This window comes from Euprymna scolopes, chromosome 9 (assembly GCF_053919585.1).
Source record: "Euprymna scolopes isolate OS-2025 chromosome 9, ASM5391958v1, whole genome shotgun sequence".
NCBI lineage: Eukaryota > Metazoa > Mollusca > Cephalopoda > Sepiida > Sepiolidae > Euprymna > Euprymna scolopes.
The window spans coordinates 116,438,871-116,465,048 of record NC_136490.1 but is presented as its reverse complement, the minus strand read 5'-3'; the positions used below and the strand labels follow the sequence as shown (position 1 = coordinate 116,465,048).

General features: G+C 31.5%; 1 protein-coding gene across 1 annotated transcript in view; it reads left to right on the top strand.

Moving 5' to 3' along the window:
- The window catches only part of LOC145284815 (activin receptor type-2B-like), a 210,220-nt gene extending 184,972 nt beyond the window's left edge, over nt 1–25,248 (top strand). Inside the window, exons 4-6 of the mRNA XM_080133778.1 lie at nt 10,846–10,984; nt 14,233–14,363; nt 24,533–25,248. Coding sequence (XP_079989904.1) covers nt 10,846–10,984; nt 14,233–14,363; nt 24,533–24,733 — 471 coding nt within the window. The 3' untranslated portion in view covers nt 24,734–25,248. The remainder of the gene's footprint in view (nt 1–10,845; nt 10,985–14,232; nt 14,364–24,532) is intronic.
- The last annotated feature ends 930 nt before the right edge of the window (nt 25,249–26,178 follow it).

Below are 26,178 nucleotides of genomic sequence, written 5' to 3'. Positions count from 1 at the left end.
AGTCATGGCTTTACTACAATTGTTCTTATGTTTGTCAACGGGTTAAAGTTGTTTAGTTGTAAGAAAATAGCGACAGTATAGTTGTAATAAAGAATAGTTGCAAAACACCCTCACTCTTCCCATGTTAAATAATAATTTTGAAATAATAACGTTAATATTTCAGTGTGCAGGTCAAAATCTGCAAAAGATGCGATTTGTATTTATTTGTTTACGTTGTTATGGGTTAATGTTTATGCGTGCATACGCAACCGGATGTCGTAAACCAGAAAGCGGGTTACATCACTCGTTACAAGGTCATTTGAGTTTTATAATTATATAGATAGATAGATTATTGATTAGACACTAAGCTGAAGCGGGGAAAAAGGATCAGAAAGGGGGGGAGTAAGTAACGAATTGGTAATTCAGAATTCAGTACTTATGCACTTATGTTACCGGGCTGGCGGGTGTATTGTAACTAATCTGTACTTTCACTTAGCAATTTAATAAACAAAAAGATATCGTAAAACTTGAATTTAACTTGAAAATACGGGTTTAAAAAAAAAAAAAAAAATAGCAATACACCAGTACCACTTTATCTTACATATATATTTTTTTTTTTCCAAAGGACCGTTTGAATACATTGATTTAAATTTAAAATGTGTAATTATTTCGAAAAAAAATGAGTTATAAAAAAATAATGAGCAATGTAGGTAGAAAAGTGACTTTTATTAGTCTTGGTAAAATTTATTTATTGTTTTTTTTTTTTTTATATATACTTTTGTTCGTTTGCTGGCTTCTTTGCAATATATCAATTCAATTCAAATAATAAGACAAGCCAAATAATAATCTGATTAAAATACTACTTATCTTTAAAAAGTACACGCAAATTAATTCATAATTGTGAAATTATTCAAAAGTGAGGAAATAAAGCACAAGCGCAACTGAATTTTTTTTTTTTAATAATTACACAACACTTTAAATTTAAATCAATGTATTCAAACGGCTCTTCAAGTTTTACAGTATCTTTTTGTTTATTAAATTATTAGATGAAAGTACAGAATAGTTACAACACACCCACCAGTCCGGTAACATAAGTGCATAAGTACCAAAAAAGTGATTTTTAATATCGTATTCAGGTAAATCCATAATAAGCGGCATTTGAATTAATGGTTTATTTTACACCGTAATCACGGGATTAAAATTTTAGCAGACAAAACATTGGAAGAGTAAAGAGTTCCATTAAAGTTAGTTTTATTTAAAAAAAAAAAAGTTTTTTTTTGGGGGGTTTTTTTTTTCAATTACATTATTTGAACTTTATTTGAACTTTTCAACAAACTTTTACATACATAAAAAATAGACTTTATAGATATTTTATAATATTTTTTCAAAATATATGTAACGAAAAGTTTTGTTTTTTTTTTGACATTTCTTATGTATTTAATAAAACATCATAAAAACGGTATCCAATACATGATATTCCCCAAATAATTGTCTTTGATTATTTGAACTTTTTAACAAATTTTTGCATAAAAACAGACTTTATTGATCTTTTATAACATAAGATTTTAAAATTTCTTTAAAGAAAAAGTTTTTTTTTTTTTTTACATATATATATATATATATATATATATATATATATATATATAAAAAAAGGGTTCATTCTATACGGTTTTGGTCATCCGTAGCTAAAAATATGTCGGACGTCACTTCTTCCACCAAATGGCTTTGTAAACAAAGGAAGGCGAATCTTTAAGATTACCGTATAATATATATATATATATATATATATATATATATATATATATATACATACAACAGTGTTGTTCTGTTATTCATTGCTTGGTATTTCGTCAACTATGAATCTCATAAGAACATTTCATGACGGAAGTACAGTCCAGAATCTGGGTAAGTGCTACTTGGTTGTGATAATTTTACAGCCGACACATACATCTTTTTTTTATTCTACGATATGTTTCGGGGATAAATTCCCTTTTGGGATTTTTCAACCGGGACCGAGACATATTGTCACAATATCAAAACATGTTAGTTATTTCTGCCGAGAAGGTTAGGGTTATACAATAAAAGTTGTAAAATACAAATGAATGAATCACAATAACTTCACATCACTTAAGAAATCCCGAGCCTAACATATAGATGGCAGTACTAATTAAATAAAAAAAAACATTAGTTATTTTTATAAAATACTAGCCTTCAAATGGCATGTGTCTACATTTGTGCATAATTAGATTATTAGTTTACAAAGTACAGTTATTTAAGTGAAGCTAACATTGCAAAATTCCAAAACAATGAAAAAAATCTAAATTTTGTGTGTTGATAAAGCATTGCATTCTGATGGGGAAAAATACTATTCAAGCAAAGCAATTGCTTAATAAGTGTTGGTCGTCATAATTAAGAGGCGGTATACTAGCAGTGTTAGAAGCCGCCATTAAAAATGTGTGATAAGAACTTTAATAATTAAACTTACTATCTTTCGAAGCTTATAACTACTTGAAAAATGTAATTCAAACTCTAATTTTTTTTTCTATTAAAGGAGCAAAGACCGAATTTAAAAAAAACATAAGAGGTTTAATTGCAAATTATGCAATATTTGTTTTTTAAATCGGTTTTCTTTTAAAAAGATTTAAAGAAAAGCAACGAAATATCACTTACTTCAATTATAAAAAATATATATAAATTCCAAAAAATCACTTACCTATAAAAAATGCTATTCAATGGGTACTTCCATTCTTCATTGTTAAGCATTTATCGATATTTATACTTATACTCCATGTCCTTTTTAAATAAAATACTTTTTTAAACAAGGATTCTAAAAAAACGCGAACTCAGATGTTTTTCACTGTTGAAATAAAGGGAGACAAATGTCTGCTTTTCTTCGAGTTTATCTTCCGGTGGCTTCGAAGCGCCACAATTAATGTCTCTTTCTATTGCGTGCTGTAAACCAAAATTAGTATTTTCGGCCACCGTAGTAGTAAAATGAACACATTCACTTATCAGTTTTTACTGTTAAAAAAATCCCCACTCTACCAATTTTTTTTTTATTCTCTTAATGAAATACATGAGTTTTTGATTAATATATTTTATTTCTTTATCGAGTGAATTTATTTTTTAAATATCAAAAAAAAAGAAAACATTGAATGAAATAGAAAAAATTTTTGTCAGCGTCCGATATTTACTTGACAATCTAAGCATAATATGAGCTTTCACTTAAAAAAAAAAATCAACATGGTTTTAAAAAAGGAAAAGGTTTTACACTTTAGACTTTACAGGTAAATTTCCAGATAACACTTTTTTTTTGTTTTAAATTAGTTTATTTTATTTATTGATCTTTTATCTTCAATTTGTGATATATAAAACTTTGGTGAGTAAATTAATTATTTAAATTTTAATGGACATTTCAAAACGGGGGGGAGGGGGGGGGTAAAAATAAGTTTGTCTAAAAGATTATATTCAGTTTGTTGGAAAGAGCATAAAATTTCACATTGACTTTGAAAATATTGTAAAGATTGAACCAATAGAAAAATTTTGATAGATTTTTAAAGTTTAAAATTGAAAAAAATTTAACTCGTAAAATTCAATTGATTTCATGCGTAAAAAAAATGGCTGCATAACCGCGCGCCAGCACTTTGTAAACACTGTTTTTGTTTTTTTTAAATAGAAAATAATATTTCTATTATTTTTTAAATTTAATAGTTGATTTCGGAAATATATTCCATAAAGAAAATAAGCAACCCACTTTAAAAGGAGAAATTACAAGTTTTTTTTAATATTTTATTCAGTTTTGTGTTAGGGTTGTCAATAATTCCCCCAAAAATCTGATACACACAAATCTGATTCACAAGTATAAAAACAAAACACAAACTCTGGCACTTTCTGGAAATATCACTTGCACTCTTCGTGTTACACTAGCAACCCTCTAAACACTTAAGTCCACATCTACTGTTGAGATTGTGTTCGTCAGTCAGTTGATTAATTCATTTCCTCATCTCCTCAAAGCCACAACCTAACTTTGACTTTGTCTAACTCGCTACTTTCTCAACTGGACTGTCGCCAATCCAAGATCATCCCCTACTGTTCCTAAATATCATGAACTGTCACAAAATTCAGTCACTTCTAAAACTAACTCTAAAAGTTGTTCAGTCCTTTGTCTTAAAATAACTGCCACACCTTGCTTAACAATTCTGTTTCAGCTTCCATTTTGTCTGCCTTTGTCAACAATTTCCAATCCATTGTTCTGCTAATAAACATATTTCCCCTTTCTTTTGCTAGACTTTTTTTCTTTCTCGCCCACTTTCCAACTCTTAAGGGGGGGGGGTAGTATCACAAACAAAAGAAATCGCCAAAAATTAGTCTGAAATGAAAAAAGAACAAAAGTATTTTCTCCTCATGAAATAATACGTCACAAGTCTATGACAAAACTACATAAATTTCACTTCAAATTGCTTCGGCACCCACATTATTCTCCAGATCTATCCATGATGACTACAGGCTGCTTGCAGATCTTAAAAGTATGTTCCAGGCTCCGATAAAGAAATGATCAGAAACTTTAGGAATATTTTAGGGTCAAAAAGACATCAAATTGTTATAGGAGTTTGAAATCAGTGTATCACCTTAGAAGAGGATTATATAGATGAATAATGTTGAATTATACTTAAAAGTTATTGCTAGGTACAGGCAAAAATAGGAGGACCTGGTTTTGAAAGCCGATTTATCATATTTTTTTTGGAGGTTTCCGACTACCTTTTGATTGCATTTGAAAGATTAAAGACTAAAGTTAATTTCCTAAAGGAAAAAAATATTTGTACACGTGAAAAAAAAAAAAAAAAAAGTTATGAAAAATGTTTTCATGGCAAGCTAACTAATTCAGCTAAATTTTGAAGTTAAATAAATTTATTATAAAAATCCTTTAAAAGATGAATATTATTTTTCTGGGACTATTTCAAAGATAATTATTAAAGTCCTAATATATTGAATTAAATTAAAAAAACAAAACACCTTGTTTGTGCAAAAATAATTTAATCAGTCCTCAAAAAGCAAGTAATTTACCGTTCGCCAAAAGCACAACAAACTAAAATTTTGTAAAGATGATTATAAGGAAGCCCAAAATTTCAGCCAATCGAAATGCTGTTTCAAAATGAAGTAATGATAGTAAAAGGAGGTAGGGGTGTCAGATCCCCACCCCCCAAAAAAAACGTGCATCCATACATTCCTATTTTGACGTTTGTATCAATTTTCATCATTTTTTTAATCTAATTATTTTTTATGTTCCTGTTTTTAAATTAAATTTTTTTAATTATTGTTCGAGATTATATAAAAAATTTTACGCCAAAAGTTCCCCATTCTTGCGAGCAAGGAAATTATTACAATCTTGCATATAAAAATTATGTGAAATCTGTAATTTAAAAAAAAAGTAGAAATATTTTTGCTATTATAATTTTTTTTGTGTGAAAATATTAAATAAACAATGCTTAATTCAGTGGTAATATCGGTAGTTCGAGAAATTCATTTTTCTTCGAGTTATCTTGAAATCATTAATATTGACTTTAGGGACTTTTTTCGTAATGTTCCTGTAAAAATTATTATTTTTTTTTTTATTACAAATTACGATGCTTTATTTATATAAAAAAAAGCAAAAATAAATTCTTGCATTTTTTATTTACTACTGAAAACCTATACTTCAGTAAAGGTATTTTTTGTTTAAACAAAATAATATATTTCCACTAGGATTTAAATAAAAATAATTAGTTCATTATATTCCGCGATCATTATTTGATAAATACTGAAAATTTAATTAAAATTGGTTAATTTCCTGATTTTTTGGTGAATTTTTAAGTAAAGGGGGAAGGGTCAAAATGTTTATACATTTTGAGCATCGGCATTCATTTTGCCCGTACCTAGTTGTTGCTTTATTAGTAAGGCCCAGGACTTATTTAGTGTGTGTTATAGTGATTACAGCATAACAATTGTTGTGAGAGATACTGATACTATTGGGAGGCTCACAAGCATTGCAAATATGGCAGTAGTGCTGCTGTTGCTCTTCTGTAGTTGGTTGTCGTGAGCGATTCTGGTAGTATTGAGAGGTTCAGACTTGTGTGTCAAGTATAGGACGTATTACTTCCTTCTTCACAGATTTTTGCTGAAACCAAAACTAAACGAATCTGTTGGCAAGAAATGCATGATATATTTGGGTGTGGAGTCATGGCACATTCGTTGGTTGCTGGCTGTGATCGACTTGTTTGATGCGATTTTGTTGGCTTTTGTAGATGTTCAAACTAGTGTTGGGATGATTAATCGGAATTGGAAAATTAGAACAAGGTCGCTGGAAAGATGGTGCGATCCTTCTACCGCTCCAGAATGGAATACTGCTGCCATATCTGGGCAGGAGCTGCTAAAAACAGCCTATCCTGCCTTGACAGAGTACAAAATAGACTTTGTGGCTTAGTGGGGGATGCCCTTTTCTCTACCCTGCAACCTCTCTCTCACAGAAGAGACGTTGCGAGCCTATCCTTGTTTTATCGTTATTTCCATGGCAGGTGCTCGTCTGAATTCCAATCTCTGGTCCCTCCTCGCCAATCTTTCACAAAAAACACCCGTCTAGCTGAATCTACTGTGAAAAATTTCCCCCACTCTTTATCTGTGCCTAGATCAAAACGTGGATTCCATGAACAAAGCTTCTTTCTTAGAACTGCACGCCTGTGGAACTCTGTTCCGTATGCCTGCTTCCCACCTGACTACAACTTGGATGTGTTCAAGTCCAACGTTAACAAATTCCTAATGAACCGCCCCCTTAAGTAAACACTTCATCAAATCTCCACACTAACGTAATGTAGTTGCAATAACCCTTATCCCTGAGTGGCTTCCGGGCCTTGATAAGTGGTGATCACTGTGTAAAAAAAAAAAAAAGAAAAAAAACTTTTTGGAGTATCAGTATTGTAATCAACAAAATTTGAGTCATATTTCCAATTCCAGAAATGATTCTTTTGATTTTTTGCCATTATTTAAGATGTAATTTTTCATTGCTAGTATTAGTGATAAAATTATAAATATTTATTATTTTTATACTACCAGTAACACTAAAATCTATACATCATAACAACGAATTTAGGTAAAAATGGCACAGATAAAATGGCACAAAATAGATAATTAGAAAAAATTGGCACAAATGAAAAATATAAATGAAAATCTTGTAATGAGTTTATCAGATCCCTATTTTCAGTCAGTTATGAAAAAAAAAACCCCCAAAGAATCTAATCAGGTAACGTATGCTCCCCTCTCAAATGTACTTATACTTTTGTGAAAAAATATGCACGCATTTTACAGGATTTTAACATGATATAATAAAAAAAAGCAAAAGAAAAAAAACAATTATTTAGTTAAATGTTTGAAAAGTGGAAAAGAATTTTAAATCTGTAATTGTATTCAAATCAAGAATTCGAAACAAAATTAATAATTGTAGCAGAATTGGTGAAAATATGGGAATCATGCCATCACTAGTTCAAATCAAAACAGTTTTTTTTTTTTACATAGGCATCACTACTTATCAAGACCCAGAGGCAACTTGAGGATAAGGATTAAAGAGTGTACAGTAGTCAATTGGACAATATAGTAATTCTTAGTAATGGAAATTTGGTAAATTTGTTAACTTAAGTGGAATGGCTCATGAAGAACTTGTTTACGTTGAACTTGAAGGCAACCATATTGTAGTCAGCCGGAAAGCAGGCAAAGGGAAGACTGTTCCACAGGCGTGCAGTTCTAAAGAAAGAAACTTTGTTCATGGAATCTACGTTTAGGTTTAGGCATGGATAAAGAGTGGGGGGAATTATTGATAGTTTTTCAGCTAGACGAGTGTTTCTTGTGAAAGTTTGGCAAGGGGGGACCATAGATTGGAGCTCAGTCGAGCACTTGCCATGAAAATAACGATAAAGCAGAGACAAACTTGCAACATATCTTCTGTGAGAAATAGGTTGCAGGGAAGAGAAAAGGACATCTCCTACGAGGCTACGAAGTCTATTTTGAACTCTATCAAGGCAGGATAAGTCCTTTCTAGCAGTTCCTGTCCAGATGTGGCAACAATACTCCATCCTTGGACGTACCTGGCTCTTATATAGATAGAGAATTGCATCAGCAGTGAGATATCTAAACAGTTCAAGAGTTTTTATTTTATGCCTAACGCACCAATTAGCTACTCGTAGCATGTGCATTTTGTTTGAGTATCTGCATTGTCATTTTGTGTTATGGGCTGATAACATCTCAAATGCAGTCCCGATCCAGTTAATATTCGTGAATCTGTGTAAAACATTGATGTAAAAATTTGGAGCAAAAGTACTGGAAACTGACTTCTCATCAAATTAACTGAAACTCAGTTGATGATCTATTTTGGAGTATGAGCGGCACAAACCAGCACTCTCCAAGTGCTCTTTGTTTACTAATGTAATTTGCCCCCCCCCCCAATTTTTGAATAAGATGTGAAGTGTTCATAATATCAGATGAAGAGATTTGCCTTTCAATGGAAATCTGCCAGTTTTATAAATCCGAAAATATCCCAACGCAAACTTGAAATGTTAGCCTGATTATTCTGTGTTCTCATATTTCTGTTAACTTCTACAAATAATGTTTATCTGTTATAGACTCGGAAAGTAGTGGGTGGATTTCAGCAAGATGTTGCATTCAAATAAGCTATGACAGGTTAATACTGAAGCTCATGGATAAGATCATAAGAAAGGATCTCTAATGGAAAAGTTTTGTAAAATAAGAGTAAAAGTTATCCCTTAAAAAAAAAAAAAAAAAAAAAAAAAAATGGTCGAACCAGGTGAGATCAGAATCCACCTTTTGTATTCATGCTGATGTCGTGTCGTTATTTATTCCAAACTTTATAACTCCTGAAAGACAATTTTATCATTTCATTCTAGATGGGATGGGGCATTCTACCAGATGCTAGACATTCAGCCATTATCTCATATATTCCACCCAAAAGATCGTTTTAAAATTCTGACTGTCTCTTTAAATGCAAATGTTTGTATCTCTCATGCACTTGGTTCATCGGGTATATTTGTAGGTACTTTTTGAAATACTTTTTCATGAGTTGAGTTCCTCCTATAATTACTGAAATGCTAGAAATCTTCCTAAAATTCTAGTTTCTTTTAAGACCTTGGTATTTTGTTATCTTTTCCCCTCTCAGCTCTTTGTAACCCAGCACTAACTTCTACTAAAGTTGCTTCTTCTCCTCCTTATCCCATATCACTATGTCAGGTTTAATAGCTCTGTTTTCTAGATGCATAGCTGTAGGAATTGCACATAGTCATACTTTATGCTGTACGACTTACTTCCAACTGTTGTTTCTTGTTCCCAGGAATTGCTGCTGCATTCGATGTTTAACTTTTTACAGATTGTCCAGTAGGGATATTAACACACTCCATTCTGTCACACTGTATAGTAGTTGTCCTCCAGCAGAACCTTGCAGCTGGATGTCACAGAAACTTTCCTGCCAACAAATTTCAAATTAAAAAAAAAAGGGGGGAAAGTCCTTGAGAAAAGCACATATTATTAAAGTATCAGGGAAAAAAATTTTAACTGATTTTATTCATTTAATAAAAAAAGTTTTATAACACTATTTGTTCTAAATTCTTTAAATTATTTTATGAAATAATGTTTTCAAAAGTGTAACCAGTCTCTTTTACTTAAGACTGTTAAGTAAAGCTACAGTTGACAGCAACTTATATGGGAATCAATTTCATACTGTTTACATGCATTTTCTCTCTTTCTTTCTTATGTTAAACAACTTTGTTAATTTGTAATCCTATCTTTTTTTTTCTCTCTTTACTTTTGCATATTTGAAGAAGGTAATGACTATATAAAAAAAATCATGAAATGAATGAAGCTTTTCACACATGAATTGATTTGAGTCATGTTTATAATGTGTGTGTGTGTGTGTGTGTGTGTGTGTGTTTCCTTTCACTATAGGAAAGCAAAGCTACAACAGCTGCCTACAATTTCCCTGAATTTCTATCTGTACCTAGAACTAAACGTAAATTCCATGAACAAAGTTTCTTTCCTATAATTACCCTTTGCCCAGGTAGTATCAGTTCTGTAATTCGTCCTTGGTCAATGTAAAGGAAACCCTTCATACTGAGACAATTACTATTTATTTGGATACTGCCAGAGGGCCTCCTTTTTTTTTGGGGGGGGAGCTGATTTTCCACAACATACAAAATGACCTTGTCTAATTTGCTTTCGTGGTGAAACAAATAAATAAAACCGCAGAAAGCGGGAAGCTTAACTGGCCTCTGGCCAGACTTAAAAGCAACATTCATTTCTGCGCGTGCGTGACGACTCATATGATTCTTAAGTTAATTACTAACCCATTGATTTCACTATCCATTATGGTGTAATGGTTAGCAAGGAAGACTAAATTACCCTATGTTTTCGAGTTTGATCCCACCTCTCTATCTTTCTTTTTTTTTTATTTTTATATTTCGTCTTTGTGCCAATATCCTCCACCCAGGCAAAAGTTAATTACTAACTCCTTTAATTCACTATCCTCTTTTTTCACATTCTTTTTCTCCTTCGCGGTATGGGTTTGAGCCTGTATGCCTGCCGACTACCACTATTTTTTTTTTTTTTTTTGCTCAATACACACTGCCAAATACCCGGGCAACGCCGGACACCCCCGCTAGTTATGCATAAACATAAATTAAAATATGAATCATTTGTTTCTCACAGTATTTTTTGGTTTTTGTTTTCATAGAAAATTGGCATTACATTTTCTTTCTTTAATGTTATTTTTCCTTGATATCATTTTTAAAATTGATTTTTTTTTTTTTTTTTATATCTTATTTTTTGTTTTTTCAGGTGGGCACACGAAGGTATATGTCTCCAGAAATTTTGGAAGGGGCTATAACCTTCACTCGGGATGCATTTATACGCATTGATATGTATGCGTGTGGATTAGTTTTGTGGGAATTGATGTCTCGTTGTTCTGCTGTAGATGGTAAGTACTATCTTCTTGGTTTAACCGCATTTAAAAACTAATTTATACGTCTTCTAATCAATTATTAAAAGATTACATTTATATGGATGGCAGTCCAACGAACTTGTACACAAATGTGACAGAAATAGACAGCTGAATACTCATTTTCAATGCAATTTGTTTTTTAATTTATTTATTGCAAACTATTATCCTCATCTTTCTTAGATGTTGTTTCATCACGTTTTGGTCAACTAATTCCTCTGGCCTTCGTCAGGTGGTAACCGCGCCAAGATAGGAACTCCGACTCTCCTAACTGCATTCTCAGCAATTACTACCATCCATAGTTGTTTTCGTCTCACCATGATCTGGCCAAGTAAGCCTCTGGCTGGCTTTGGGTAGGATTGAAACCGCTATCTTCAGACAATTCTCACCTGGAACCGTAGAGATTCAATGTCTCTATCCACTGCGCCATGGGCTCCGAAGGGCGATCAAGGTTGGAGTTTTTGGTCTTATGGTTGGGTCCGTACCGAATGGTATATATATTTTTTTTAATTGGAACTCATTATTGCGATGAGTTTTATTTATTTATTTATTATTATTGTGCATATGGTGGCCATAGTTGCCACAAACTAAAGCAATGAAAAAAAGAGGGAAAGATTCTGATAAGCTGGTTCAAACAAATAGGATTTTTGATAAGCCAAGTTACAATCACAACAGGCTATAATATGACAACTTTCTTGCATTTTGGCTAGGGATGAAGTGTAGTATCAGAATAGATACTACACTTCATCTATTTTGTCCTTGGTTAGTGACAGAGAAATCTTTCTAGACTAGAAGACAACTTTAATTTTTCTACCAATCCAGAGTACCTTTTTTAAGAGAGCTGAATTTTCCCTACATTAAAACTGACCTTGCATTTAACTTTACTCTTGCTAAGTAAATAAGCATTTATCACAAATCATGGTTTGTAACATCATCTGACTAAATTCTATGTGTTTGTTGAACTGGCATGAGTTTTAAAAGTTCTGGCTGTTTCTTAAATTGAATTTCATCTGGATATTAACACGAGAGAGAAACTGTATGTGAAGTACACATTTGGATGTATGCGTGTGTGAGTCTGTTACCTGCTGTGTGTGCGTCTGCTCATTTCCTGTAACACAAATCAGCTTCGTTAAAAAATGGAATAAGACAAGTAATGGTTTTTCTTATTATTGAAATGATGATCATTCATTATCGGAAAGCCATGCAAGTTTTGTTGGGGTGTCTGAGATCAGTTTGCTTAATGTGATGGATAAATTCACTTTTTTTTTTCTAGTACTTGGTCGTTATCCGTTAGATGTGATATCCTGTGAAATGTTTTATTATACATGGACTAGCCTGTCAGTGTCCAGGCATGCTGTGGGAACGTAGATTAACTCATAAAATTACATTTTGCTCATTAAAATTAAGTTTTCAGCATTTAAAAAAAAACGTCATTTAACCCTATCACTAATCCTAAGTCTTGGTGGTAAGTACTCTTATTCTTTCTTTTTTTTCGTTTGGATGGTCTCTTTCTTTCTCTCTCTCTCTCTCTCTCTCTCTCTCTCTCTCTCTAATTGGTAAATAAAACAAAATGGAGAGAAAAAAAAGAATTATTTTCTGTTGTGTCGTGACTAATCAGTTTCATATATAAATTGAATGTATTTTTGCAGGTCTTTCTAGACGAAAAATTGTCAGTTTATATAGCGAACATTTGAAGATTCACAAACATTGAGACAACAGGCACCAAATATTTTAGTTTGTTTGAATCTGTATGGGCATTTTCGATAAGCACGCACTGTGCAACTTACAGTTGACTTGAATCTGTTTTTCTCAACTTCCGCCTTTTTTCAATGAAACAATTCTGGTCTGACAATCTACTGAGTTGGAATGTGTGTTCAGTTTTCCTCATCATCTAGTCATGGTCGTGTCACAAAATCTTCACGCTATCCTCCATCACACTTGCTATGTCTTCATGGTTCCATTATAAGTTCTTTGCTAGTTGCTTGATATAGGTACTGTGCAGTCACTCCAAGAGCTACTTGAGAATATAACTTAATGAGCAGGAAATGAATGTGAGCCGAAAGATGAGGAACACTATGGGAGTATTGATCTTGATCATTAGTATGAGAACTGCGTTTGGTTACTTTGGAGATGAAATAGTTTGTCGGCAGTTGTGTTCTTTGTTATTTAAGGTATGTTGAGTTACATTTGCCATAAAGTAAACAATAACCTCAAGTTGTCTGGCATACAGGCTGGGAATGAAAGTGTGGTATTTATATACAGTTTGTTGCCTTTTTAATTTTTTTTTTTTAATTAAGTGGTATTTACTTTTCAAAAGGAATGTTTTTGTTGCAAAAAAGGGAAGGGTGTAAAGGTGAATCATCATCATCATTACTATCATCACCACCACCACCACCACCACCACCATCTAGTCCTGGGAGTATCAGATTCTCCTGACTCTCATTTCATCTTGCTCTATCCTCCATCACACCTGGATATAGGTGCATTGTGAATCCTCTGCTTGGCGTAGGTTCTGTGAGGTCTCCCCATTACAACTACATCCCTGTTTTGGCCTGATGCTACCAAATCAGGCTGTCTGAAGATATTGGCCTCCTGAGACGAAACGCACCTAACATCGATACTTTTTGTTTTTCTACTTCCTTTTTCAAAACTTAATCATGTTCAGCAAAACCAAAACCAAAAACAACAACCCACCTTTTCCCCCTTTTCCTTCTTCCCCTTTCTCTTTCTATCTCCCCCACTTCCTGACTGGTTTTCTAACTTAAAATGTACCAAACATTAATACTGTAACTCATTTTCCTCTCCCATTGCAAAACTCATTCATGTTCTGCATGGCAGGGGGGGGGAACGATACAAAAAGCTTGAAGAATAAAAAACTTTCTACAAAATAACTGGATACAACATCAAATACTATTTCCCAAATAACTGGATTCAGCATTAAATAACCCGAAAAGGGTTGATGTGCCGTAAAAGAAAATAACGAAACCTATTTTGGCACCCACAAAAGAACATTGCTGACAATATCATTGTTATTCTTCCACTAGTGACCAGCAAATATTTTTAATTTTTTTTTTACTAATATTTATTTTATTTGTTTACTCTGTTCAAATTTGCATTGATTGTTCAAGATTCTAAATTTAAAAAAACAAAAAAAAAAAAAAACAAATTGCTAATGTGAAATATGTTAAGCTTTTTGAATAATTCTGATCTCTTGTGTCTGTTTTTAGGACCTATTGACGAGTATCAGTTGCCATTTGTAGAAGAGATTGGTCAACATCCAACATTAGAAGAAATGCAGCAAATTGTTGTGGTCAAAAAGATACGTCCTGTAATAAAAGATGGCTGGCATAAAAATGCTGTAAGTATTTTTTTACTTTTATATATATATATATATATATATATATATATATATATATATATATATATATATATAATCATTTGTAAACAATTCAAATGTTGCAAGTATATTTAAATCACATTCATCTCATTTTATTTGATATATGTTAAGTCTTACACGTGTTTCGTTGAATGGTATAGGTAAACCAAACAACTCATCAGAAACCCACATAAATCCCAATTTTTATTTTTGAAAAGGACCAAAGGTAAAAAAGAATACAGAATTCTTTTAAAGTCATAAGAATAAAAATTTAAAAAAAAACTTACTAATTGAAGATTATAAATCGTTCCAGGAAAAAAAGACACAAAACCATAGATTCCATGAGGGAAAAAATTGTTGCATATACACCATTAACATTTTAATATTATGTATATAGATGACTTACTTTTATGCATGTAATAATTATTAATTAATAATTAATAAATAATATTTAAATATAATAAAAAAAGTAAATATGTCCTAAAATGTGAGCGAAGAAAAATGCAAACAAAGGGCAAATAACTCCTTTCTTATAATAAAAACGCTCAGGGAGCGAAAAAAAAGAAAGAAATGTAATCGCTAATAAATAAATAAATAAAAATTCAACAATCTTATATATTAATTAATTAATTAATTATATATCAATGATGAGTGTTTCCAGGTTTTCATAGTTTAGCATATGAGAGATATAATTACATTTCAAATTGAAAAAGAAAAAAAAAAAGCTGAAGAAAGTAGAAGACTTGAAAATCTAAGAGACCACTATAAAGTCTAAAATAACAATTCACTAACTAGCACAAAAGATGAAAAAAAAATAAAATAAATAAAATAGAGCAGCAAAAATCAACGCTATCAGAAGTATTCTAGCTGAACAAATTTTAAATAAAAAGTTAAGTGTGTAGTGTGAACTAAACTTGCATTTTTCTAAAAATGTAATTTAGATTTTTTTTTTTAAATATTTTATTTAAAATCTTTCTTTAAGTTATTTTATAGTTTCAACATAAATCATCATATTAAAAAAATCTTAATTTTTATTTTGTTTGTATAAATGTACAGCACAATCACGTTGACACACCAGTTCTTGCCAGATCACCAAAGTTAAGCAACGTTGATCCTGGTCAACACCAGATGTGTGACCATTTTGGGAAGGCAAGGCACTGTATGTACCTCCTGGGAAAGTTGGGCGTGGGGCCAGCACCCTCACCCTGAAAAAAAAAAGAACTCCTTGCTGCAAAAGCATCTACAAAGTTGTGGATGACTATGGCTCTCCTGGGGCTCAAGGCTATTGATGGATTATATAATTGTAATATATTTTCGGCATAACTAGTCTAGGAGAGAGAAAAATTCTGTTACAGTGATCGGGGAAGGATATCACTCTATCAGCCTCCTTGAAAAACTCCCATGGAAAGCAACGTAATTTATTGGAGTGATCTAAAGTGTGTGACAGCAAAATCCTACACATGACAAAAATGTAAACAAAATACCAGAATGTGATGAGGAGCATAGTGAAGTCCTGAATCGCTGACAAACACCCCTACATCTTCCAGCAGTACTCCGCTCCTGTATAAGGCCAAGACAAACTAGGCGTGGTTGCTCAGCAATGTTCCCCATCACTGATTGCTAAACTTGTGGTCACCTTTCTCACCCTACTGCAACCACCTTGACTATTTCTTCTGGGGAGCATGATCAATGCTAAGACCAATAAGCACGTCCACAACACAGTTGACTTTCTTGAAGCTACTGTTGTGTAGATGTTTGTCTGCTATAAACAAGGACAAAGCCACCAAAGTGTGTCACTGTTTTTGTACACCTTAAGATGATCGTCTCTGGCAGCAATAATTACATTGAAAAATAATATAGTATGTAAATAAACTGTTCTCTACATATACAACTTTTGTTTTTATAACCTATTTTATCTTTTTGTCAAGTGTTCAGTTTTGCTTTAGCACCTTATACTTGCAAACCTTCACGTATAAAAAGGTCATCAAAAGAGGAGAAAGAACTGTATGTGTATGGGGTGGCTTTATCTCCCTGTTTAATGAATAATATCTACATGCATAATATAAATTCTTTTGCCAAATCATAAGAATATGCACAACCCGGAATGACAAAATATATTTACTCAACAAAATGTTTTTGATAAAGCTGATATTTTTCTAGAATACACAAAATATTAGGGTTTTTTTTTTTTTTTCTACAGAAAAACCAATAGCCTGCAACACTCCAGAGTTGCCAGATTTGGCCCTTTTAAAACCAAATTTTGCAAATTTGGACTATTTTTTTTTAACAGATTGACCTTCAAAAATTGTAATTGTTCTTTTTCAAAAGTTAACTTGATTTTTTTTTTTTTTTTTTTTTTCTTTTATAAAAATATTTACATGATGATTAGTGGCATAATAATGATGTTGCTTAATAACAAGCTTTGACTGCATCTAATTACCGAAAGTGTAACTAACTAAAGAAACAAGCAGAATATTATATAGATTAGATTTTTTTTTTTTTTTTTAAATAAAATAAATTAGTTGTACATAATCATTACACAAATAATAATAATAATATTGTACCTGTAATTATAATCAGCTTGATGAGCTCGTAAGAGCACCACTCAGTCCACTGAATAGTCATTTTAAGTGTTGACAAACAATTCCTTTACTCCAGTGAGGTCCACTTAAGTCACTCAAATACAGACCACATGGTATCAACTCCTAATCACATTATTCTGTATGTAATCTCATATTTAAAGATTTCAGTACATACTACACCGACTTGCTGACATAGTTTTGGGTTGACTTTCAAGGTCTTTTTTATAATTTGCATAGAATATCACAGACAACTTTAAGCATTCAGACTAGTTCAGGCATTTATTCCTTCACATTTTAACAGTCGCCTTCGCACCTTTTTTTTTAACCCAGCTCTGAACATGATGATTAGTTGATTCTTTTGTGCCGGGTCTTTGTCTGCGAAATCTTCTTGGTCCTTCTTAATTGATCCATTTCACACATAACTTTTCGCAATCACTGTGCTCTGCTGCTTTTCCAAGTAAAGTTTTTAAAGACTAATTTTATCAAGATCGTTTGGAAAAGTTAGTCATCAGCATTATCATTGAACTATGCGAGAGATTTTAAACTGTACTGGTTAGATAATAGAGGACAGACAAGATAGTGCTGCATCCAATAGTCATCTCCTCCATATTCACAGACAGTTTGGTTAGTTTTTAAGACCCCGTTTGGCCATAGCAGCTTTTGATTGTCCCATTTCTGTTCTATGGTGGTTGAGTGTTTTCTTAGGCGATGATATTAAATCAATTTTATTTTAACATTTTGGAGGCAGCAAATAGACTTTTTATCAGGGGTTTTTCCTCGCCACTAAAGTAAACAGATTATGTTGCTCATCCTGTGAAGTTTCAGAACGTCCATCTTCCTAGGCATTGGCGCTTTGCTTTAAGAAGAGGTTTGTTTATGGCTAATCGCCTACCGGAGAATGCTGATAGGGTTGCTCAGGTATTCTTTGCAAATTAGTGCTTTTCCTCTAGAAGAGAGATAAATATCAACAGCAAACAAATTTACTTCCTAGCTTGGTGGAGATGAATAAAAAAAATTTAAATGATTTAAAGTAGGATAGACATTTGCTAATAATGGTGACAAAGGATGACTGATAAACCCATTTTCCCACATTTTTCTCACAAAGTTCAATGGCCTTGTGCCTAAGTTGTTAAAATGTAATTTTTTTAATATTTTGTGCAAATAAGTATTTGAAAGTGTAGTATCTCTCCTGTCGTTGGTCAGAATGAGAGATCTTTCTCAATTGATTTTTGTCCCATCAATAATGCCCCCTTTTGGGGAGCTGAATATCTTCAACATTAAAAACAGACCCTGTGTTTAGCTTTGCCTTCATGTGAATGAAAGTAACTAGGAACAAGAAAAAAAAAAATAAATAAATAAATATATATATATATATATATATATATATATATATATATATATTTGGTTGTTTTACGGCACATCAACTCTTTTCAGGTTATTTAATGCCGAATCCAATGATTTAAGAAAATTTTTTAATACAATATATTGTTTTTTTGTTTTTTTTTTTCAAGTCAGTTCCTATTTAACCCATAGTTAGGACCCTAACAGGTACTACCACTCCAAGTCAGTCGACCTGAAGTAATAACCCTGTTTAAATATTATAAAAACAAACAATCTTCAAATTATTAAAAAAATATTGTGTAAAAACGAAAACAATTATAAAAATGAACGGTCCGGCGGTGCCCGGGTGTTTGAAAAATCCAAAAAAAGTTCGAGGGGGGGGGGGCTTGAACTCTGATCATTGAGGCGGAAGCGCCAAAAGAAGAAAAAAAAAACGCGATGAATTAACCCAAGTGTGAATTAGGTCAAATATCAATTCCGCAGTGAAGTTTGTTTTGGTTTAATTTCAGTAATCACGCATCACACTCGAATTCTAAATGGATTTTTTTGTTTTCTCGAATTCTAAATGAATGTATTTGTTTTAATTTTAATTTAAGTGTAGTACAAGTGAAATCACAATATCGTTGCGTTGTTATAATAAATATTAAAGAATGAATTCTTTGTGTAAAAATAAATGTTGAGTTGAAAGCACTAATAAATAAAGGTCATAGTTAGATTTCATAATGAGAGTCTGTAAAGCCGGAAGTAAGAAGCGGTTAGTCGCGTAGGTTGCGTCTTACACTAACTAAAAAAAAGCAAAAAGAAAATAATAATAATAATCGCCTTTTCTTTTCTTTATTATATTTTTATTTTATTATGGGAAAAACAAAAAGCATAAATCAGGGGAAAAAGATAAAAAAAAAAAAAGAAATGGCATAAATAACCTTGCACGATTCCAAACCGGTGTTTCCTTGTACTGTTCCTTGTGAACGCATCTGCTGCGGTGTAAATGGGGAGCGGGGAAAGGAGGAATCTAATAGAGAGAAAAGATGTAGTAGAGAAAAGAGAGAAAAGATGACCGATTTTGGCAGTGGACTCTCACAGGAAAAAATATAAGAATGTACCATTGTCGAGGAACTGTAGAGGTAATAGGCCTATAGCACATCTCAGATAATGTTCTACAGTTTGTACGCATGTAATGTCATGATTTTTAATTCTATTAAGGGCAAAGTCGGAGGGAAAAAAATGAGTTCATTTTATTTATGTAGATAGAAGATAGAAAGAAGAAGATAGAATAGATAGAAGAAGATATAGATAGATAGATAGAAAGAAAGAAAAGAAGATAGATAGAAAGAAAGAAAAGAAGATAGATAGAAAGAAAAGAAGATAGATAGAAAGAAAAGAAGATAGATAGAAAGAAAAGAAGATAGAAAGAAAGAAAAGAAGATAGATAGAAAAGAAGATAGATAGAAAAGAAGATAGATAGAAAAGAAGATAGATAGAAAGAAAGAAAAGAAGATAGATAGAAAGAAAGAAAAGAAGATAGATAAAAAGAAAGAAAAGAAGATAGATAGAAAGAAAGAAAAGAAGATAGATAGAAAGAAAGAAAAGAAGATAGATAGAAAGAAAGAAAAGAAGATAGATAGAAAGAAAAGAAGATAGATAGATAGAAAGAAAAGATAGATAGAAAGAAAAGTAGATAGATAGAAAGAAAGAAAAGAAGATAGATAGAAAGAAAGAAAAGATAGATAGAAAAGATAGATAGAAAGAAAGAAAGAAAAGATAGATAGAAAGAAAGAAAGAAAAGATAGATAGAAAGAAAGAAAGAAAAGATAGAAAGAAAGAAAAGATAGATAGAAAGAAAGAAGATAGATAGAAAGAAAGAAGATAGATAGATAGAAAGAAAGAAGATAGATAGAAAGAAAGAAGATAGATAGATAGAAAGAAAGAAGATAGATAGATAGAAAGAAAGATAGATAGATAGAAAGAAAGAAAAGAAGATAGAAAGAAAGAAAAGAAGATAGATAGATAGAAAGAAAAGAAGATAGATAGATAGATAGAGAAGAAAAGAGAAGATTATGTACAAAAAGGAAAAAAGAAGAAAGAAGTAGAGATGTGTTCACTCCCCCCCCCCATATTTCAATTTACAAAATCTAAACAAAATATATTAGAATTGAGCAAAATTTCAACATGTAATAAAACTGAGGAATTTTTAAAAAATTTGTAAATATTTTTGTGTAAAAATTAACATGTTCTTTTTTTTTTTTTACTTACCTAGAATTGATAAATAAAAGATAGAAATGAATTCAATATTTTTTTATGTTTTGTAATTAAATAATGTTACTCATCAATAATCTATAAAATACTCTGTTGAATTACAAAGAAGAAAAAAAAAACGTTCTAAAAGAATAATTAATTTCTAAGATTTAAATTCAATAATTCCAAACAATCAGTTTTAATCATAGAATTTAGAGTAAGGTTTTACAATTAAAAAAAAAAAAAAATTTTAATATAAGAAAAAAAATGACTGTAAAATATCAGAATCAACATCAATAAATGTATTGTAAAAAATATGATTTGATTGACACTAGTGTCTTGGGTTTTTAATGGCTATTTAAGCCTCAAGATATGAAAGCACAAAAGGGATAAGCTATTTATATGTTAGCTATAAAATTATAACTTAACAGCTGTTTGAACTCACATATTTATTGTATAAGCAAAAATATTAGCTCAGAGAACAAATAAATACGTAAATATTTTAAAATAAAATTTTTTATATTTTTTAATAAATATAATATTTGTAAATATCAAAATCTAAAGAAACGAACAATAGCAAAAGGATGTTACTTCCATTATTCATTTTTAGCGATTTTAATAATCTGTTAAATTTACCCACAATTTAATTTATACACAAAATCGTGACATCACCGATTTTATACAAAGAAATTTATTAGATATTAAATTTGTTAACTGAGAAAAAAAAATTCTGATATTTATTGGTTATGCAATGTGTGTGTGTTTCAGAGGCAGCGAACTTTAAATTGACAACTCTGTTTTTTATAGATTTGGCTATTATCTGTTATTTTCAGTTCAGCTTGATTTGGCAATTCACGATGAGGCTGACAACCGAACAGCATTTGCAAATTGCAAGTGATATGATGAATTTACCGAGATAAACATTTGATGAATGAATAATTTCACGAAATGAACCTGTTAACTGGCCACCTTATTCATGCGATTTAACCCTATTAGATTATTTTCTTTGGAGATATGTGAAGTCCCATGTCTATGCTGATAAACCAGATGCAATAAACCACTACTTAGAAGACAAAATTCGACACATTGTTACTGAAATACAACCTAATTTACTGTCTAGATTTGTGAGAATTGGATTTTTCACCGTATATGCACAAGTTTAGGATGCCATATGCCCAACAAAATTGTATTTAAATTATAAATGCGAAAAATTAATATTTGGACCAAACCACATGTTATACTCAAAGATTTTTGGGTGTTTATGTAGAAAAGATACCATACTATTTATTTATTTTTTAATAGTATTTTCAAGTTAAATTCCAGTTTGATGGTATCTTTTGTTGATTAAATTGTTAGGTGAAAATAAAGAATAGTTACAAAACACTCTCTCCTCCCTGTGTTAAAATAATTCTAAATAGTAACAATATTATTTCAGCACGATACCTTCCTGGCATAAGTACTGATTTTTTGATCGAATATCCTTCCACTATATTTTTAACAGTATTCTGAAAACTGAGACACAAGTGTTGCCCATACGTATTGGTTGTGACTGTATTATAAAAGCTTCCGCTTGTAAGAACAAGGGAGATAATTCATTGGACATTAAGGAATTGTCTCCCTTAGCGTAAATAAAGTCGGGTATATCTTTGTTAGGGAGACAAAAATGACTACTGGTAATGTCACTAAATTTAGTATTGAGTTGAGTGTGAGAAAAAGAAAATCTCTGTAGGCATAAAAAAAATGTTTTTATGTTAAATATTATTACATGAGGAGCCATTTTGAGTTAATATTTATAGTAAGCATCTAAACTCGAGAAATGCACAATTTAAATATGTAAACATTAACTAAAACTAACCAACATGACTGTTTTTAGCTGCTCCATTTCGGAGCAAAAGCCTTCACCTTGTTGATTAGATGACTGAATTGGGAGACAGTCAAATTGTAAGCAGCTTCATTTCTTGTGCAGAATTCACCTTATATATATAAAAATCTGTTTGATGTAATAGAATGAAAATGACATTTAAAAAGAAAAATCACATAAATTGATCAAGTAGTTTTATTTTTGATTAAGGAAATAAAAAATCTATGATTAAACAAAATGGACTGTCTCACATAGCCGTCTTGAAAAAACAAGGACAGATAACTCTGCAAGAATTCAAATTTGTAAGATCATCCTTGTAATACTTACGATTTCCCATTAATTGATTAAAATTGTTTAAAAATGATTTTCTTTAGAAAAATAAAACTACTAGATCAATTTACATGTTTTTTGAAATATGATATTTTCGTTCTGTTACAGGTACGTACATTATAAAGATTTATGTATATATGTGTATGTGTGTGTATCCAAATAATGAGATGAATTGGATCACAGATTAATGAATCTTGTGGTTTCAAGTCTAATAAAATTCTTTTCGGAGGTAATATTTTTACATAAGACAATCCCAGCCAAATAAAATTGCTCAATATACTAGATAGAACAAATTAAAAAGGACAGTTTTCATATTTAAATTTCATGCATTTACTTTTTTCTTTGACGTTAATGCCTGAGCTATGAAGACATGTTTGTTGCAAGGTTAAAAATTAAAACATGAACCAATAGCTATTACGTTATGCATGCATATTCATAATGCCATCGTTCAACCTTCACCTGCCAAATTCCATCTTTTTCATTTTCATGCTTTTGCACCGATTTTCCCCAACTAAAACCTAAGTATAAAGTTTTGCATCGGTTCAAATACCATATTTATTAATTTTCATGTCTGTAGACCAAAAACTGACTGAGGAGTTTGGTAGAAAACATTTTTTAAACAAATATATGTCTGCATACATAAATATATATAGAAAGAGGTTTGTGCTCGCTATAATTTTTTTACGCAAATATTACACAAGTATAAATCATGTAGAATATCTGCATGAATATAATTACACATAATAGTTAACTAAGGATGATTATCCCGTAAGAAAACCGAAAAAAACAAATAGGGAATTAATTAAAATGAATGTTTAAAAAAATATGCAAATTGGCTAGATCTGTTGCAAAGGAACGCAATTCCATCACCCATATATAACAAAGTTGTATTTTCTTTTTAAATAAATAGAAAAAAGGTTTTTAATATGAATATCAATACACAAAAAAAAAAAAAATTTATAGGAGTATAGATTTTTAAATATAGGGAAATTTCTGGATAATCACCACAGTTTTTTATTGGGGGAGTGAGATCTTATCTATCATCTAATATCTTAACAATATTTTATTTTAACCAACTGTTACGATTTTTCAGCTCTTATATCATCATTCTACCCAGACAACACTGAGTAGCCCTGCAAGTTATAAATGATAATAATAATCATAATCAGTCCCCAGGAACATAGAAAAAAAGACTAGAAGAAATTGGAATCAAAGGGAGAACTGAGACTATACAACAGACAGTAAATCTAAAAACCCTTGAATGCGAAATGAGCTACAAACATGAACCAGCCGCATAGAAAGTGCCACAGAAGTAAAACAATAAAATAGAGGGACACCAGATAGATCCAACAAAACTGAAACCACAAAATTGTAAGTTAAGTAGACCCTTCCAAAAAAAAAAAAAAAAAAAAAAATGAAAATTGTAGTGGCCGCTGACTGCCACTACACCAAAGAGTCAAGAAGGGTGAAGGAGGTTGGAAAGACAGGAGAGAGGGCAAACCTCTACTGGATGAGTGCGAAAAGGACTGGGACCTTAGGGAGGCATATTGTCACCTAAATCCCGGTGAAGACCAATGGTCATTGCCAGTGAGATGTCAATGGCAAGTGGCTGTTTCAATGCTGCAAATTCATTTGCAAAGGTTATCAAAAGGAGTAGAGAGTACAGGAAATCTGTTGTCATCCTAACTCCAGGGAGCACCACTGGTTGTTGTCAGTGAGTAATCTCTGATGATGATCTGTTTGAGAACTCCTAGTGAGTACAAATAATAATTGGTCTTTATTTATTTTTCGTTCTTTTTCAGAATATGGATCTATTGTGCACGACGATGGAAGAATGCTGGGATCCAGAAGCAGATGCGCGATTATCAGCCAAGTGTGTTGAAGAACGCTTTATTCATATGATTTCAACCAATATCATATCTACCTCAGAAGCATCAACCCCAAGTATTGTTATCATGTCGACTGGCCAAGAGATTCCGTCAAAAGAAACTAACATCTGCTGAGGCATCGACGTGGTGTTTCAACATTTGATTAGTCGCCGATTCTGACACTCGTGGGAAATTTTGTTTCAGCAAAGAATTTAGCTGCTTACCAATTCCCACAACCTCAAACAAGACTTTAATCATCCAAATCACTAATAATCATCCATTTTTACACTTGCCTCCATCATTGTCATTCTCAGTTAAATTGACACTGATTTCTGATAACCTCAGTCAAGTGATCAGTGCTATGCCACTACTACTATTACTACTACTAAATGTACGATTTCTACAGTTAATATGAGCAGTGTTGAAACTGCTTTGTTTCAATTACAGTTTCTTTTATTTCCTGACACACACATGCATACATTCATATAATAATTTCTTCTGTCTTTTTTTAATGGCCAATCTTTTACTCCCAGACGAATCCCCAATCTTCTTCCCAGTCCCGATTCCTTGAGAAATGACCATTAACATATCTTGAAAGCTTTTCACAGCTTCTTTAAGAAAAGCTGGGAACAAAACAACAAGAAAGAAAACAAGATTTACTTTTCGTTGTCATCAAACTTAAGTGTTCTTCTTTCATGCAGTTCAATTTTGAAAACATTCTGGATTTTTTTTCTTTTTTTCTTTTTTTTTTTTTTTTACGGCAGTCAAACTCATGTAAAAATGGTTTTATTTTAATTTTAAAACATCTTGTAGACCATTCATAAACAATTATTTAACAGAAATGGCTCTTGGCAGACCTTAATTTATTATATAAATCCCAAAAGACTCGTTTTTAGATAAGTTCCAAGGGAGATAACCATGCAAGTGGATTTTTTAGCCAAATGCTATGCTTATATAATTTAACAAAAATGAATCCTTTGAGTCAATCTGCATACTTAGTGACAAGCATCTTATTTCAAAATTAGGTTCATGTCCAGAATTCCCCTATATGAAAAAACAAAATTAAAAGAAAAATCTGTATGATGTACATACCCGTGACAAAACAAAGATATCATATTCCAAAAATTATGTAAATTGATCAAATACTTTTCTCTTAATGAAGAAAATCACTTTTAAGCGATTAATGTGAATTCGTAGGCATTAAAGCATAACTCTACTAGGTATGAATTATTATTGAGTTATCGCCTTGTGTTCTTTTTTTTTCTCTCTCCAGAATTGCGAGCGAGACAGTCACTCTTCAGATACTCATAAAATTTAATTTTATCAGTTAAAAATAAAACTATCTCATCAATTTGTGTTTTTTGGAATATGATAGTTTCATTTCATCACAAATACGTACAATGTACAGATTTTTATTTATTTTATTTTTTTTAATATAGGGGAAAATCTGAACAAGAATCCCAAATCATTATAAAGACACGTGGATGCATCTACAAATGCTACATCAAACTAAAGAGTGACTGACCATCTGACCAATGGACAGTCTCTTAAACAGATGCTACATTAAATTCTGTTACTTA